At 38.0% G+C, this 18,178-nt stretch overlaps 4 protein-coding genes across 5 annotated transcripts; 3 read left to right on the top strand and 1 right to left on the bottom strand.

Moving 5' to 3' along the window:
* Nucleotides 1–1,195: 1,195 nt before the first annotated feature.
* LOC137583385 (NEDD8 ultimate buster 1) lies at nt 1,196–3,614 on the bottom strand. Of its 2 annotated transcripts, none has more exons than XM_068298365.1 (5): nt 3,472–3,614; nt 3,232–3,407; nt 2,699–3,172; nt 1,845–2,642; nt 1,196–1,783 (listed from the first exon to the last, which is right to left on the bottom strand). In XM_068298365.1, exons 2-5 carry the CDS (start codon nt 3,349–3,351, stop codon nt 1,310–1,312), a joined length of 1,866 nt encoding a protein of 621 aa, XP_068154466.1. In that variant the 5' UTR covers nt 3,352–3,407; nt 3,472–3,614; the 3' UTR covers nt 1,196–1,309. The 2 variants fall into 2 exon arrangements, with proteins under 2 accessions (XP_068154466.1, XP_068154468.1); XM_068298367.1 differs by having other exon boundaries at nt 3,232–3,402; nt 3,472–3,598.
* Nucleotides 3,615–5,194: 1,580 nt separating this feature from the next.
* Nucleotides 5,195–6,880, top strand: LOC137583375 (probable basic-leucine zipper transcription factor Q). Its single transcript, XM_068298349.1, has 2 exons — nt 5,195–5,277; nt 5,343–6,880. Exons 1-2 carry the CDS (start codon nt 5,263–5,265, stop codon nt 6,627–6,629), a joined length of 1,302 nt encoding a protein of 433 aa, XP_068154450.1. The 5' UTR covers nt 5,195–5,262; the 3' UTR covers nt 6,630–6,880.
* Nucleotides 6,881–9,233: 2,353 nt separating this feature from the next.
* Nucleotides 9,234–10,187, top strand: LOC137583659 (uncharacterized). The gene is made up of 2 exons (XM_068298749.1): nt 9,234–9,677; nt 10,116–10,187. Exons 1-2 carry the CDS (start codon nt 9,234–9,236, stop codon nt 10,185–10,187), a joined length of 516 nt encoding a protein of 171 aa, XP_068154850.1.
* Nucleotides 10,188–12,954: 2,767 nt separating this feature from the next.
* Nucleotides 12,955–14,704, top strand: LOC137583420 (protein lozenge). Its single transcript, XM_068298443.1, has one exon. The coding sequence runs from the start codon at nt 13,154–13,156 to the stop codon at nt 14,567–14,569; it is 1,416 nt and encodes a 471-aa protein (XP_068154544.1). The 5' UTR covers nt 12,955–13,153; the 3' UTR covers nt 14,570–14,704.
* Nucleotides 14,705–18,178: the final 3,474 nt, after the last annotated feature.

The raw sequence follows: 18,178 nt of genomic DNA on the forward strand, positions 1-18,178 counted from the left end.
CGGAGGTCTAGAGTTCATTTCACTCGTGTGCCATTTTAAAAGATTTTATTTATCTTTTTTTGTATTATGAACTTTCAATTAACGATAAAAAGTAAAACACTTAATTATATTTTATTGTGTGACTCCAATATGGACAGGAAGTCGAAATGTCTGGATATTCTAGCTGTAAATATATATATACATACACATACATAGGTAGGTAGGAACACCTTGGGCACAGCCCACTCGAGGCACGCATATAGCCATAACTGTTGCATCCATGGGCGTCGATCTTCATAGGGGTAGTACTATGATTCAACACCTTTTGGGGGGTTGAAGTTATATCAAACTTAACAAAACCAAAATATCCATAAAGTGAGACAATTTGTTCTCAAAATCAAGAGTTTTCAATCTCTTGCTGATCCCCTCTTAACACAAAATATTCTTTAATGTCTCTCCATGCCCCAAAATTATGCTCCATTGACCGCAGACAAAAATTGATGGTAGAATAGTTCAATTATTATTTTAATTACCTATTTCAAGGCCAATGTAAATAACTGTCAATTTAAGAATGATCTAACAACGCGATATAACTATATTTGATTTGGTATTATAAGTTATAGTGAGAGATAAACATATTGGATCGCTTTCTATATCTAAGGTGTACTCGACGATCGATGCTGATTATGTAACTATGGCTCAAATCTTGGTAGATTATAAATTATGCTCTTTGTCTTTAGATTTTAAATAGTTGACATTTTGTTTAATGGTGTAATTAAAGAAATTCCTACGTCAGTTTCATTTTAAAGATACTCATTTTCCATTCGATATGGTTACAATTATATATTTGTAAGTATGTATATGTTCATATAGTATACCAATGCCCTTAACCGTTGATGCAAGGTCGTTAATTAACAACACAAGTCAAACGACGTAACTACTAACCATATTTAACAATTTTTGCAATAACCCCTTACAGCTGAGATCAAGAGTCAACAGAGAGTCTAACTAGTTAATCGCTTGCAGTGGAGTCGAACTCGGCGTAATCGCATTTTGCAGTTGTCAAGTTTGTCAAGAATTTGCCAAGTTAAGCAAACAGCCAACAAGTTGATAGACAGCTGGATGAGTCGTCGTTGCCGTTAACGTTGTCGTCGTGATGATACTTAATTATTATTATAAAACTGCCGATTAACAATAGAAAAAGTCACGCTTGCAGTTTTCTCTCAGTAACAGGTTCTTATTTTCCCAAATCAAGGAAATTGATTTATAATTTAACATTTCTATCTTAGACACTATCGCTTCACTTAACGATAAAGAAAAAGAAAAACAATTACTGTTCGAGCAGTTTGCGATACTCGGCTAAAAGCTGCTCTTCCTGATTCAAAGGCAAGTCCAAATAGTCCTGATCCGATTGGGACAGATCTGAATTGAATCGTTTATATGCCTTGTATGCCTCCAGTTCAGTTTTGGCCTTACTGAGTACAGCATTGATAAGCGGTCCTTGGGGTGGAACTTGTTGCGAAGTGGAAGGACCATCCAAACCGGCTACATCGCCTTTGGCCAATTGAGTGATCCGTTTTACCAAACTCTTTAGCTCGTCCTCGCTTTGAAAGGCCTTCAGCAGATATTCTATGGCTTTTTCCACATTATTCTTGGCGCTCTCCAAAGCGACACATGAGGTTGCCTCATCGAAACCTAGTTGCTGCAGTGCAGCCAAATGCACAGAATCGGCAGTCAAATTTGGACTGCTATCACTAAAAACGGCACGTTCCAAATCCTCTGAATGGCTTTGGAGTAGCTCCACCTTGTAGGAGAAAACAAAATGATAACTGCGATGCCATTTGAGGTGTCGTTGGGACACTTACCGCTTTGGGTACATCATTTTTGGTAAGTTTAAGAGCCTCTGTGGCCAGTCGTCGAGTGAAACCCATCTCAATTAAAGTGCAAACACTTCGCGGATTGACCCAGTCAATATCTTTGGCGTCTTTCTTGAAATGCTGACGTTGCAGCTCACGCTCCGCCTTGGATTGTTTGCGAGCGTCGCGTAACTGCTGACGCCGCTCGTGAATGAATTGCACAGCCCTTTCCACATTGCCAACACCCGAACAGGAGCGCAAAGCTAAACGCGATTCACTCATATCGAAACCCATCTCCACCAGCAGCATTAGCTGATCCTCGTTGACCTTCAGTTCACTTAGCATTCTGCCAGCGGACTCGAATCTCTCATACGCCTCGTCCCGACGATTCTGATGGAAGAAAACAACACCTTGCAACAGTTGCAAGCGCATAATCAGAGCTCGCTCTGGACATGAGCGGCCCTTTAGAGCATACAGACGATTAAAGTTCTCCCCATAACTGCGACGAAAACTACGCTCACAGATATTCAGACGCCTCTCGGCATCCGGCAATTGGGAGACATTTTTCAGGCACAGATAACACCAGACAATGTCCAGATTGAGCAGAGCATAATTATCAACTGATTCCAGGAATTTGGAATTGCAATTGGCGAATTGTTCATCAGCCTCCAATAGCAAGAGCAATGACTCCTCATAGTCCTCTCGCCGCATGGCTGAACGCGCCTTCTCACAGTAGCCCAGACCGATAAGCAGGGCGCGATTCTCAGCGGGCGGCAAAAACACAGGATTCCCATCCTGATCTTCCATCTAAAAGAAACTGCAATCAGGATGTGAATTGGATTATATACTTGAGTGAACTTTACCTCCATCATTCGATTTTGTGATGATACCATTGCTGACACATCTTCCTTAATCTTCTGAATTCTTTCGTAAAGTGCAGCACCATTTTGATTGTCGGAGCCCGACTGCTGGCCCACAATCACCATCAGCTGTTGATTGTTGCGCAACTGCTGAGCAGCCAATGTGGCATTGGAGGCGACGATTTTGCCACCCGATATGCATTTCACATAGTTGGCGTTGCTTAACTGCAACTTCTTGGCAATGATCTCCTGCAATTGCAAGCCCAAGGCATTCAGATCACACTTAATGTCCAACATGGTTGTGGTGCCACCAAGATTGTCAATACGACGCAATTTAAACGTGGCCACTCCAGTTTCAGTGAATTCACGCCTCGATGCCAATTTCCGTAAGGCATTGTCCTGGAGTTCGGTGAGAACACATTTCAAATGCGAAGCATCAATGTGTCCCATTATCTGGGCATAGTTCAAAGCCAAATCCTGCAAACAACAAATAAGATTAGAAAATATGATCCATAAATCAGAATCGTGGATCTCACCTCCATGGCTGCCTCAATGCTACCGAGTTCCTCCGAATAGTATGGCTCCTCCCATAGCTTGATGTTTTCGGCCTGCAGGCGAGCCCTCACTTGGATAAAGATGTTGTCAATGTGCGACATTACACTAAATGACTTGGCATTTCCTTCTCTTTGATGCAATTACGTTTTACGCTGTTCTAAAGGGAATATGCATAAAGAAAATGTAAACCACGTCAGAATGAATGAAATCTTCTGTTTCACCTGGTCTAGTGAAACCTGGTCCTTGTGATTGTTTCTCTTATTCTTATTTTTGTTGTTGTTGTGAATGTTCGTCACACGTGAAATGAGTTGCCTTTGTTTTGATTTATTTATATTTCTATTGCGACTTTAAAACGCACTTATCGATAATCGATATCGATATCAATACCTAAAGTAACAGGTATGTCAAGCTAGCGTCGCATTAAAATGACGAAAAAAATAAGTTAAACTAAATAATATATTTTTGTTGTAGGCACTTAACAACAATTATTTAACAAATTTAAATTTATATATATAAAATATATAAAGGGAAATAAACTAAAAACATTCAAATTTCCAATTGACAATAATTATTTGTTAAACCTATTAAAACCTGGCCACTCTAACGTGGAATTCAAATATGAAATTTGAATTTAAAATTGGCCGTTACTATTAATCTGTTCAATAAGTTGTTTTTATTATTAAATTTTAAGTAGGAAATTTGACTCCCATTTAGCTTTCGTTTCATGATTCGCTAAAAATGTCAACATTTAAAAGTTTTAAACTAAACTATTTACATTTTTAAATTTTGTCTTTGCAGTTGGTTAAAGTTAAAATTTGCTTTAATTTGTTATTAAATATTTAATTAATAAACAATTTAAATAAAAAATGATGCCTCAGTAGTCATTCCCAGGATCATTGAATCCATCCTTTATATGGCTTCAATTTTGCTGGTACATTCAGGTTTTAAGAAGGACTTTATACTCCAGGAGTAGAGAAGAGCGAATGATGATGAGCCAGTGTGATCTGCTTTCAGTTTCAACTGGGCTAGTTTGCTTTTATAAAGGTCGCCTATTGTCTAGACCTGGGATATATGTACATATAACGCAGTTGTATTGAGATAGTAATAGAAACAGAAATAGCGATAAGCAGATTTTTCTATTGAGACCTTGCCCTTCCTGTACGGTTACTGGGGGTTCTTCAGAGGCATCTATTGGGCAATTGGATCGACTAAGAATGTGGTCAAAACTGAAGGTTGTTAAACTGAGCTCGTTGTACTCCATCATTGCTTTCCAAGTCATCTACTATGTATCAAATCTTCTAGGCCAACTCTATCAGAAGCGTAAAGAACATTAAGGAAAACAGTTTTTCATATAACTTTGCCAGAAATGTTTTTGTTTTCATGCAAAGTTGCAGAATTGGCTAGAACGTATTGAACTATCATGGAAAAGCAATTAATTGCATGGAACATATTTTGTTTTAGCTTAAATTAGGCCTATGCTATCTGGGTTAAGCGATCTTACATCAATTGAAATTTGGAAAATTGTTGCTGCTTTTTGTTTCGACCACCTACGTACAAGACGTGATTGCAGATTGTGTAATGCGGGCAAAAAAAAAGTGTAAATGAAAATAAAAAGTGGAACAGAAAGTTGACCTAGACCTCCACAGCTCCCCGATGCTCTTGATGCTCGACGGTAGCCAGCCATCAGGTTTCAACTTTGATGAAATGTCACATATTTGCAGATAAATTACGTGATAAATTCATAATTTAACTGGGTGATTACAAGCAACACATTTGATTTCATACACAAATCGCGCACATTTTTCTCTATTTCGCCCCCTTATGGAATCATCACAGTGTGTGTATGCTGGTGTGTGTGTGTGGGTGTGTGGGTGTATGGGTAATTGCGTCGGTGCGTTGGGAGCTATAAAAAGTATTTGGCTTTAGCTAAAAATTAACAATTATTGCTCACACTTTGACTTGGTCAGCGGCAACAGCAGCAACACGAACAGCAGCAACACGACAATAGCAAGATGAGGCCCCTCAGTGTAAGTCGTAGGAGAATCTACTTACCTTGTGGACACAATTAATGGATAATGATCTCATTTTGCAGTATCTTCTGTTGGTAACATTGGCATTGGCCACTGGTGGCCAGGCTGTTGTCCATGGTAATAGAAATGGCTATCGCTATAATGGACCCTCGCATAAGTATTTGCCAGCCGAGGGAGCTCCCAGCACAGATGCTGTAACCACAACTGGACATTGGCAACCTCAGGTGCATGAGGAGCAGCGAGAGAGGGAACCAGACTATCTGGGTAATCGTCAAGAGCACTGGCAACCCCAGCAGAGCGGACATAAAGAGTCTTCTTCTTTGGGGCAACAGCAACAGCATCAGCAAGGTTACCGTCAAGAGCAGCAAGGACATTTCCAGCATGCACATCCCTTGCAAGAGGTAGAATATCTGATTCACCAGCAACGCCCACAAGGTTTCTCCCAGTATCAGGGAAACCGTCAGTCCGAGTCATCCTACGGCCAACAACAGCTGCAGCATGAAAACCATAAGCAGCAACATTCAGAGAATCATTGGGATTCTTCTTCCCATCAACATCAACAACAAGGACCCCATAAGCAACAGCAGCTGCCGCAACAGACAGAGAGTCATTGGGACTCATCCGCCTACCAGCAACAGCAGCAAGGACCCCACAAACAGCAGCAACAAGCAGAAAATCCTTGGGAACATCAGCAACATGGCTCTCGTCAGCAACAACAACAACAGCTGCAAAGTTATTGGGAGTCATCTTTTGGCCAGCAACACCAACACCAACAGGGATCTCATCAGCAGCAGAAAGAGAATAACTGGGAGTCCTCCTACGGCCAGCATGGATCTCAACAGCAACCAGAGAATCACTGGAGTGGTCCATTGTCATCCAACAACATTCACGGATCCCAGGGATCCGATCGTTGGCAGCCATCATCATCGCATGCCTCATACCCATTGCAATCTTTGGACTTATTGCCTGTGGCTCACGCTCATGCCAATAGCCAAAAGACTCTTGCTAGGCCCACAAATCACGTTAATCAAATTCCAGGTTACACTTTGTCTAGCAACCCAGAACACGAGCGCTTCATTGGCCTCGATGCGGCTGACAATCGCCTGCTAACCCAATCTCTACCCTTTCAATCACCATCGGCCCCCTTCAGGCCCGGCAACAACCACCACGAGCAGCAGCACGGCCAATCCTCGACTGGACATGGCCACAGTCATAACTTTTTGCAAATGCAGTCCCAATCCTATGAGTTGCCTCCCACACAGCACACCCAACATGGCTGGGTGGCCAGTCAATCGGCCCATTCTCATGCCAATGAACCAAATCGTCAATTTCAGCCTCCCTACTATTGAAATTAACCACGACTTGGACACATAGGTTTCATTCTTTTTTTTTTGCTCTTCTATTTTTTTTTTATATATTTAATTTAAATTATGTTTAAAGAATAATTTACAAACATCTTGGTCGAATTTCCAATACTTTTGTGAATAGAAAAAGTTGAATTTGAAATTCAAACAAAGAAGTTTTAACATGACAAATTCCAGATTTTATTGTATATATTACATATAAATAAATAAAACTTGCATTTCCCTTATAGAAACAATTTTCTTTTGTCTTTTGGCAAGATCCATCCATCCATACATCCAACCATCCATGGCTGATCTTTCCATTTAAATGCATTCTATGGGAAAAACAGTTCCTCATTGCTTAAAATAAGATTTCAATTTTGATGACTTGATCAAAACTGAAACATAAATATTAAAAAAGAGGGGGAAAAACAAAACTGTTATAACTGCAATTGCTCTGCTGGTTTTTGGCTTCCTGCAGCTGCAATGAAAGTTTCAACAAAATGCAGCAGCAACAAGTCTTTGGCTTTTGGCTTAATGTTATCATTTCATTTATTTTGTATTGTTGTTGTTGTTGTTGTGTCTGTGTTGCTCTTGATTTTATTTATTTTACCTTCACTTTATAAATGTTGCTTCAGACACGTCCACATGCCCATGCCCATGCCCATGCCCATGCCCATGTCTCTGTCTCTTTCTCAGTCTCTGTCTTCGTCTTCGTCTCCGAAACGGAAGGCACCGCAAAATTATGATTAAATATTTACTATATAGTAGATATATGTATGTATACAAAAAACACAAACTTAACTTTAATTAAATTTAATCTCTGACACTTAAAATTGAATTTATGTAAATTTCTGTTTTGTGTTTCTTCTTCTTTTGTTTCTTAACAAATTACCTCAAATTTAAATTAGATAATTAGTTTGGCTTAAAGTTCTGAAACGGAAGTGTAGTTGGGTCATGTCATTTCGAGTTAGATCATGAGTTTGGAATGTGAAACTATTTACAAAATGTATTCAAACCGATGAAAAAAGGATAAACTTGAAGGTAACAAGAGAGAGAGAGAGAGAGAGAGAGAGAGAGAGAGAGAGAGAGAGAGAGAGAGAGAGAGAGAGAGAGAGGGAATGAGAAAGCTACATTGAACTTGCATTATCTTTTCATAGAAGAAGCAATAATATTTTAAAATCTTCACTTTTTCTATATTCGAGGCTATAATTTTTTTGCCTTCGTATTCATTCGAATCTTTATTCAGTTGAATTCATTCAAATTTATATCGATTCATTTAAATTCTATATAAATTTTAAGAAGAACTCTCGATATATTATTTATATTCACTAAAAACATTCATCTGAGTTCATTGAACTCTATTTGCAAAAATATTCCAATTCATTTATTAGGGAATTCTTTCGAAATTCATTCGAATTTATTCAAATTCATTTGAATTGGCCTAACTTTATTTTTTTTTTAATTCATCTGGATTCATATTTTAAATTCATTTTTATTAACTTAAAATGCTCAATTCAATCTTTAATCATATGAATTTGTTCAAATTCTTTTATATTCATCTAGATTCATTCTAATTGATTTGAAATTAAACAAATTCCTTTAGATTTTGTTTTACTATATTCATATTCCATTTAATTTTTAAAAAATTTGTTTACATTCATCTAGATTTGTTTAAATTTATTCAAATTTATTCAAAATTCATTCTAGTTTATTCAAACTCATTCAAAATTCATTTAAACTCGAGTTAATTCATCTGAATTCAGCCTTTAAACTTCAGATTAACTTAAAAATATTAATTACATAGAAATTCATCTAAATTTATTTAAATTCTTTTTTATTCTTTATATACTTTTATATTAATATGTTTAATTTAAACTTCCTTTAATCTCAATCAAATTTTTGTTTGTTGAAATTTATTCAAATTCATCTCAATTCATTTAAACTTCATTTCATAAATCCATAAATTCATTTGAACTCATTCGAATTCAATTGTTGGAATGTTTGAAATTATTCAACTTATTCATTTTCTTCTAAGAATCAAAATGTATATTCATTTAAACAAAGTTTATTAATTAAGTTTATTGATCTTTGGCTTAGACTTTCTGATATAGTTCAAGATCATGATTTTTCTAAGTACTTTAGGGTATTTTCCGCATACTCAGATGACTCTTGTGCCACTTTTGATGAAGCAGCTTAAGTTTTGTGTAAGTCTAGGAAATTTTTCAACTGGAAAATTTTACGATAGCTAACAGCAGCGAAGGGCGTCAGTCAGTTAGTCAGTTACATGGATAGTTGAACTCTTAAACTGCAAATTGTTGCAATTTTGCTCCTCATTTTTGGTTGCAACATCGATTGTTAATTTTTGAAAGATTAAGCAGAGAGAGGGAGAGAGAGATTTGATTGATCTTCTGATATTGTGATTCAATAGAAGATTATGCAATGGAAAAATCGGAAGCTGGCATATCACCTTACAATGCCAACTAACTGCAGCAACTCAATATATGGCTAGATATCGTATAACATCCATTGTCGAGTTCAATGTTTGTTTATAAAAGACATGGTAAAGGCAATGTCACCACTCAGATCACACATAAACGCGAGTGAAAGATGATGATGGCAATTGAAGTGATGCTGCTGATGCTCCTTCTCACAGGCACTGGAAAGGCTCAACAACAGCAACAGGAGGAGGAACAGAGATCAGCCCCGGGCTATTACTATCAGACCTATATGCCATGGCTATATGCTATGCCCTGGCGCCCATTGATAGTGCCAACACCAACAGCAGCAACAGCAGCCACAACACCAAATCTATCCCAATTGAGTCCCGGCTACAGGGGACCACAGACCTTTCCCTCGAACAACCATCAACAGGCAGTAGTGCCAGTGCCAGTTCATCAGGAGTTGGGTCTATTCATGCCACAGCCTACTCATGCCACTCTTAGTAGTCCAACACCGCTTCAGAATCACTTTACATTACCCTTTCGACCATCTCCATTTGTCGGCTATACCGATGATGATGATGATGCCGACGACAGTGATGATCGAAATGATGTAAATAATGAAATTGGGCGAGAGCCACCGTTTCATGCACCTGGCCAGAAACCTGTACAAGAAGTAGAGCCTACTGGGACTCCACAAAGCAATCATCTTCAGACACATTTTGTCTATATGTCACCCAGTTATCTATATAATTTAGTAAGAAATTAAGAAAGATCACCGAACGATCTTCAACACTTACAATTAGTTTAAGGAAATGAATAATAAATAGATTTATTATTCGAAAGATTGTTGATTGTTTCGACCTCTTTTAAAGTTAATCCAACGTAATAGTGTAAGTCAACGACTAAATTAAACATTTCTTTGTCCAAAAATATAGAGTATCAAAACGATTGCTTAAAAGATTTCAACCCACAATCTCACAGCAGCAACTTTTACCATAAATTATGTTGGCCCCCAGGTACACCTACATTCATCCATCCATCTATCCAGCTATCCACCTATCCAGCCAGCCAGCCAGCCAACCAACAAAAACTAGACTTACTTTCGAATGGCTCAAATTAAGACGCACAAGTTGGCGAATCGGCGAAATTATTGTACATACAAATGTTAATGTATTTATGTATATCTGTCTGTCTCGTGACCTTGGCTATGGATTACGCAACAAAAAGAAGCGAAAAATAAAAAACAATTTCTTTGGAGTTCCGAGTTTTTCAGCTTTTCAGTTTTTAAGGTTTTAACACAATGGCACGGCAAGTGGCCCGGCCAATTACATCAACTAAAAGCCTCCAATGAGAAGATGAAAAGAAAAAGGCAACAACGACAACAACAACAACAATAAAGAAACGGTTAAAGTGTGTGAATGACTAGCTAAATGACCCTACTAAACGCAAAAACCAATTGATGGAAATTAAATTCAGAGTCATTTCAGATTTTGCTGAATATCTGAATCTCTGCCCTCCAAAATTGGCAAGCGAAACGTGTCGTATAAATGATTTGTTTATAGATTCTTGTTCAAAAGACAGTAAAGACAGTTTGCTCTATCTTAACTGTGGTTCGATTTTCGAATTGAACTAACAGAATCCAGTGAAATGCAATTACCAAATTCCTCAATACTAATTAAAGGCACGTGAATTCACTTTTCGAATTCATTTATTTCTCTTTCTCAATCCAAATTGAATGATTTGACGATTTTTCCCCACACCAAAAAGGGCCTAAGAAAGTGATGCATAAACCGATTCAAAGTGAATTCAAATATAACCAGTAGCTAAAGAAATTGCCAACTTTGTTGTTGTTGGGGCAGCTGACAAAACTGCCATCAACATTATGAACATGATCATCGTGATGATGATGATCATCATGACACATCCGAATCGAACCTGTTAGTTGAAATTAAATGCAATTTACGCATAAACCAAAATTGACTTTGTATTGGAAGCGAGCGGTTTTTGAGGTTTCGTTTTTTTTATTTCTTTTTTTTTTTTTTTTTTTTGTGTGTATCGCAAAGGGGGAAATGCGTGAGTGCAGACATGCGATATGGAGAAGTATCACTTGAACTTGAGTTCAGCTGGGCAAGGTAAGGTAAGGTAAGTCAGAAACAGAAACAGAAACAGACACCACAAAACTAGTCACAGTGTGGCAAAGGTCTTCAAAAAATGGCCAACGTTTTACGTACATATACATATATCTTGCAAGTCCTATAAACAGTTTAGATAAGAAATGGCTCTGAAATATTCTTAAGGAAGAATCTAGGCTAAAGCTTCTTAACTTTATCTTATGCTTATCCTTCTAGATTAAAGAAGTGACAAAAAAGTATAAAAAGAGTTCAAATTGGAATAATTATAGATATTTGTATAATTTTTTTTAGAAGATCATCTTCTAGTGTAAAAGTAAGGAACATTAGGTAAATGAAAACCGATCAAAAGTTTCCATATCTACAGATTTTTAATGATTACGGTTTTTAGAATTTTATGGTCAATCTGCCTTGTTTTTCGTCCATTTTCTAATTGATATTGAAAAGCTATACATACTGAGATTGAAGTCATAGTGCTAGAAATAATCTTTGTACCTATTCAGTTGAGCGGCAGTGTATAACAATTAATCAGACTTTTGAAAGATAAAACCATAATCAAATAGACAAAAGTTTCATACGGATTGAAAGAAATCATGAGAACTTTAAAATAGTTTGAGAGACATAGTTTTCAAATACTCAAAAAATTGACTTAATTAGAGCCTTTTGAATTTAAGACTTATTGATATAATTTGCTGCTCATTGAGATTTAAAAAAAGGATTTAATAATTATCGTGATTTTATATTCCTATCTAAAAAGCATCAACATTACATAGATATATCTTTCTTTCAAATCGGTTGAAGTGCAGCAAAGTTAAGAGTTTTTAATTTTTTTTTTTTTTAATTTTAGAATGAATAATTGTTCTATTTAGTTTAGAGGGTATCATGGTAAAGAAATGAACAATAAATCAATATTGCATTGATCAGAGCCCCACAAAGTAACTTTGGTCTTCATTTTATAACTCAACTTAGTAAGTTCCAAACTTTCATGCTAATCAGTTGAACCAATTCGATCCTTTCCTATATTTATATAAAATATCTATTTCGACGGCTAATCAACTATATTTTTTTATGTAGTATAAATAAAATAGTACTTCAATATAAATTTAAGTTTTAAATTCCCACAAAACTTTTAATATTTGATTTTAAATTAGGTCATTTTGGCAGTTTTGGTTGTTGTTACATCATCAACTAGGATGATATTTTTTCTATCTAATTTAACAAAATATTAAGAAAATTAATTTTAAAAACCTCAGCAAACTTCAAGTCGATTGATAAAGAAGAAGTTTTAAACTTAATTGATACCAAGGCCCATTGAACTCTCAAGCCCATCGAGTTTGCCCCACTGTGGCGACCGTTAAACGAGAGTGAGAGTAAAAGGTACATCAAAAGCTAGCGACAGAGCAGAGCAGAGCCGAACCGAAACCGAAACCGAAAACCGTTTGGCTTGATATGCAAAACTTATGAGTGAGTGAGTGAGTGGTTGGAAGGTAGGTACATAGGTAGAAAGGGAGGGGGTGATCAAAGCGGTCGCAGAGAGGGGGGTGGCAGAGGCGTTGCCGCTTTGGCAGCAGCAGCTGCAGCGGCGGCGGCGGCAGCGTCTTACTTACTGTTAAATGCGTTGACTTGGCGTTTTTCGCATGGTTGCGTCAACTGCGACGGCAACGGCGACGACGGCGCCGACTCCAACGACGACTCCACCAAAAACGATGGATGATGACGAGTGTTTCGGGCGTTTGGGTTTTTGGCGCACATATAAAAGGGTTGGCCATCTCGGAGGTCGTCCACATTGCGGTGGCTACTTTTGAAGCTCGACAACAACAACGACAGCAGCAGCAGCTCGAAATCGAAAATAGACAATAGACGAAACGGTTTTTCCTTGTGCCCCTTAAGATTTCCTCAATATTATTAGTTTAGATATATTTTTTTTGCCAATTTTTTTTCTCGGTGAAGTGTGAAAATGAGAATCAAGTTAATGCCAATATTGTGGCTCTTGGGCTATGCGGCAGCGGCAGCAGCAGCAGCATCTTCCCCAGCAGCTTCCCCTTCAGCAACATCTTCAGCAGCAGCTGCAGGAGCAGCAGCTGGCGCAGGAACTAAACTGAAAAGGGATGCTGGGCTTAGCTTCGGCAGTGGCCTGTATCATGGACCATCTCATAAATATTTGCCACCTAGTTCCAGTTCGCATGGCATAGGTCATGGCTACGATTATGCCTTGGGCTTGGGCTCCAGCAATGGCTATGATTTTGGACATCACCTGGATGCGGTTAGCTATCAACAAACACGTCCACACTATCCACATCAACATCATCATCACCACCATCAACCGCAGCAGCAGCAGCATCATTCCTCATCTTTGCCCCATCATCCGAAAGTGGAGACTTATATTGTTCAGACCAGCGGCGGTAGTGGTGGTAGTAGCTATGCTAGCTTTGGTCATGGCCATGGTCATGGCCAAGGCTATAAATATGCAGCTCCCCACTCGAGTGGAGGCGGCGGCGGCGGCGGCGGTTCGTACGTTCATCTCTTAAGCAGTGCCCACAAATTGCCCGGATCTGGCACTTATTTGCTAGCCACGCCCACAGCTGATTACTATGCCGCCTCGCATCAGGGTTATCATTCGAGGCCCACATCCTACGGTGCCCCAGGACGCTTGAGTTTGGGTCATAGCTCCAGTTTGGAGCACCAATTGGCAGCCATTGCAGGGTCAGATGAGCATCACTCTGGCTCTGGCTCCGCCAATGCAGTCTCTTCCGTGTCGTCTGGGTCATCAGCATCCGGTTATAGCTATGAGCCACCATCCATACCCTTTGGCAAGATACCAACCCTGACCACCAGCTATGGTGTGCCTTTGCTGCCCGGCTACGAGCATCAGCCATCGTCGGCGCACTACGATGAATCGCTGCCCGAACAGGACTTGGATGCCGAATTGCCCAGCCATTCCCTGCACACGGACTCGCATCAGACACCCGCCTATGCCCTGGGCCACAAGGGTTTAGGCCACTTCACCTATACGGCGAGCAAGCCTCATGCTCTCAACACCGACATCCATGCATATTCGCATCCGCAGCAGCATCCGCTGCCACTGCAGCTGCCTCTGGCCTTGGGCCATCATCAGGAGTTGAGCAAGGCTCCATTTAAGCCAAGCGCCTTTTTGGGTGCCAAACATGAGGGTAGCTCCATTTCCAGTTCCAGTTCAAACTCCATATCCGGCTATGATTATGCTACGCCCACATCTTTGGGCTATGACTATAGCCAGCCGCAACCTGCTCCACTTTATGGTGCTCCTGGCCAATCGGGCGATTCGGCCACACCCATTTTCGAACCAGAGGCCACATATCTGCCACCAGCCACGCCCACACATGGCTATCACTAAAACTCATTGACTCTAGATTTAACTGTTAATATATATATATCTAACCACATATTGTATTTAAAAATTTAATTTAGTTAAGTAAATTTGCTCGCCTTTTTTTTTCTTATTGCAATAAATTGAAAATAAAAATGTTAATTTCCATTAGAAATTCGGAAAGTGGAGTTCATTACTTACTTTCCTCCTGTCTGCCTGGCCAAGTTCCAGTTTTATTTTCGGATCTTTTTTAACATTCACAAGTTGTTACGATTTTTGATTTTCTGTTGTAGGCGGATTTCGCTTTTTATTTCATTCTCTTTCCCTCCATCCCTCCCTTTCGCCCTTTCCCCATCTGACTCTGTGAATTTTGTTTGATTTCTTTTTGGCATTTGGAGCAGGTCGAAGCAGAAAACTATAACCACGCTGCTTGATTACCAATTAGGTAGATACTAAAGGTCTCTATCTATCTGTGGACTTACTTTTTTATGTGAGATTCCAAGTGTGGAGCTCACAATGGAATAACATTTAGATATCCAATTTGGTTACAGAACTTCAAGATACTCTTTATCCATCTCAGCATCTGAATTGAAAACTACTCCAAACTATATTTTGAAAACAGTTTATTCTTAAATTTCCCAACATTTTTGAAGTAATTCTTATTCTATCTCTTAAATACTTACCTTTAGTTCCCTGAGACCATCTTAAGGATCCATAATTTCAGTAAAATTCCAATATTTCTTTTGAGTCTAACTTTCCTTTAGTTACCTGGTCATTAAACTTTCTTTATTCGAGTTGAGTTTCCAACATTCTTTAAAAAATCATATCAATTCAAAACTTGCTTTCAGTAGCTTATTTAAAAATTATATAAATTCTGTTTCTGGACCATATTCTTCAATATGTTTTCTTTGAGTGAAATTTACGAAAAACTTGTAAAAATCCTTGTAGAGTATAAAAAGAACTAAAAATCCTTTTCTAGAATTCTTTTATTATACTTTAAAGGCTTGGCTAAAAAAAAAAAAAAGACTTTTGAAAATCGTATTTATTCGTTTTCAATCAATGGGTCTTTCGATTTTTTATCTCTTTAATGTTTTTGCGATTGTTGGGGAGTGTTTTTTTTTTTTTATTAAGGAAATGTTAATCCTTCATTTTTGCTGTCTCTGAAAATCTCGAAAAATGTCTTTAAAACTTTGTCCGACCCCCAACAAAAACCATTCGCTTGATGATGGATGAAGTGTTGGCTGTAGAGCGATCATTGATCAAATTAATCAACAAGTCAATCGCCATAACCGACACCATTATTACCTCCATTATAACCATCATTGGGATCTTATGCAATGGACGTTGATCCTTAAATCGTTGACCCACATTCGATTGGAGTCAGATAGTGAGAGAGAGAGAGAGAGAGAGAGAGGGAAAGAGAGATAAAGAGAGAGGGCAGAGGGAGACTTCGAAATGAAAGTGAAAGGATGACAAGTTCAGTTGATGCGTGCAAAATATTAAAACGAATTGACTTGGCCAACCGATGACCAGTTGTTAGTTGTTATTGTTGTTGGTTAGTCAGTGGATATTTTGTTGCGGGTCAATGCACCTAATGTTAATCCCCCCACCCCTAACTCGCCCCCTACCCATTAACTGCCATTAATTCACATAGGGAATGTAATTAACCTTAGCCTTAAGAAATTAAAGCGGAAACTAGACTAAAATCTTTTATCTTGAGTCTAGACCACAGAAATAAAAGATTCTCTTCATTGTCCCATTGTTCAGCCCATCGGGGGTCTTAAAACAGACGGGTTCAAAGATTTGGCCCACTGTTACGTCGAAACTGAAGGCGATTGCCTCATACGAAATGAGACAAAACTAAACAAATTTTCATTTCTTTCTCTTTATTTTGAAAAATTGTGTCAACAAGTTCATTGGGGCACAAATCAACAGGCAACAACAAAGGAAACCGAAATGAACAATAAATTAGATAATTTTCTTTATACTATATACTACTTATATGTATATGAATGTAGATACATAAGTAGGTATAGCATGGCGAGGGATTTATGTATGAATGCCATCAATAATTTTTATATTATATGACAGGTTGAATGAATGAATGAATGCATGAATGAGGGAATGCTCCATACCGAATTGGTCTCTGCCCTGCCCAGTCCGCTGATCGATCGACGGATCGATGCAGACCCATGGGCGTTAGTTGACCCCCATTCGTGTGTGTTGTTTTTTATAAATGAGGGCACGTTCATTCCACATCAAAAATATCTCGAAATCTTTCCTCTCTGATGCAAGTCGGACTACGACCATGTTCGGTGTAAATTTGTGATATTGTTTTTGCACCTGAACTTTACTTTTTACATGCCACCATCCACAGCAACAGCAACACCACCAACACATAAAAAATGCTTTCAGTTTCCCTACAGCGAGGTCAGCTTATGAAGTTTGATGGAATAGTTTTCAAATATTAGCTACCTATTTCAAAGGAAGAATCGGAAGATATAGTGTGGCGATTTGTGGAGAACCTTCCGAGGACAACATTGTTAACATTGGTCAGGACAGTGACGACGAGACATCGTTGTAGTGGTTTGGAGGCCTGAAGATGTTCTGAATAGATTTGGTCGGCTCCTTCCGATTAAAACGTATTTCGTATATAACGACATCGAAATCTTCGGTCCCTTGAGCGTCGCTATAACCAGAGTCTACTGTATGTACCACCAGAAACCACCTTCGGTCATCGTCATGGTTCTTTTTTACCCCTAAATTACCCATAACCATTTAGCAGTTCCATATATCCGTGTCTTGAGTGGTCCCATTTACCAAAAAACAATTCTGAAAAATTTAACTTGAATAATTCTTAAAAACTCTTAACTTAGCAAAATTTTAACCGATAACCAATGCCTTAAAATTTAAATTAGAATTTTAAGTTAGAATATTGTTTTTCTATCTACATTCAAATCTCATGTCAATTATTCAAATATTTACAATATTATTTCAAAAATATGACAAATTGCGGATTAATTAGAATTAGGTTAGAAATTGACTTAAACACAGTCTGAGAAAAATAGTTGGAAACACCAAACAATATTTTCAAAAATCTCAAATATTCTCAAATAACCCTAACTTTGTGATTCAATTTTCGACCGATTTTTAAATTTCGTTTATGTAGTTGAAAGTTAACTTTAAAACCTTTATCAAAAATTCATCATGACATTCTTAAGTCGGATTGAAATTAGTTTTTCAAATATTCCATTTTTAAATGCCAGTTTGTAAATTTTAAAACTTTTAAAATCCGGCTAGAAATCGGAGTAAATACATTCTAAAAAAATCTGTCATATTTTGTGAATTGTTTTTGACCGATATTCATACATGTTGTACCTTTTAGATTGGAAAATGATCTGTTACCACTTATTTTTAGGGGTTCTGAGTGCTGTAATCTGTACCCTAATCCGGTACGGAAACCTTAAACCTGATAGTTCAGATTGTTTTGGGCTAAAAGGTTTAATATGATAAACTAGTTGTGGGACTCACTTTTTTAATTTCTTGTCCAATTCTTCAGTTGTTCATTGACTTTGATGTTTACATAAATTCATTGTGAAGTGTGTTAATAGAATATATATTTTATATAGCCGGCGA

This window comes from Drosophila tropicalis, unplaced genomic scaffold (assembly GCF_018151085.1).
Source record: "Drosophila tropicalis isolate 14030-0801.00 unplaced genomic scaffold, ASM1815108v1 contig_867, whole genome shotgun sequence".
Lineage (NCBI taxonomy): Eukaryota > Metazoa > Arthropoda > Insecta > Diptera > Drosophilidae > Drosophila > Drosophila tropicalis.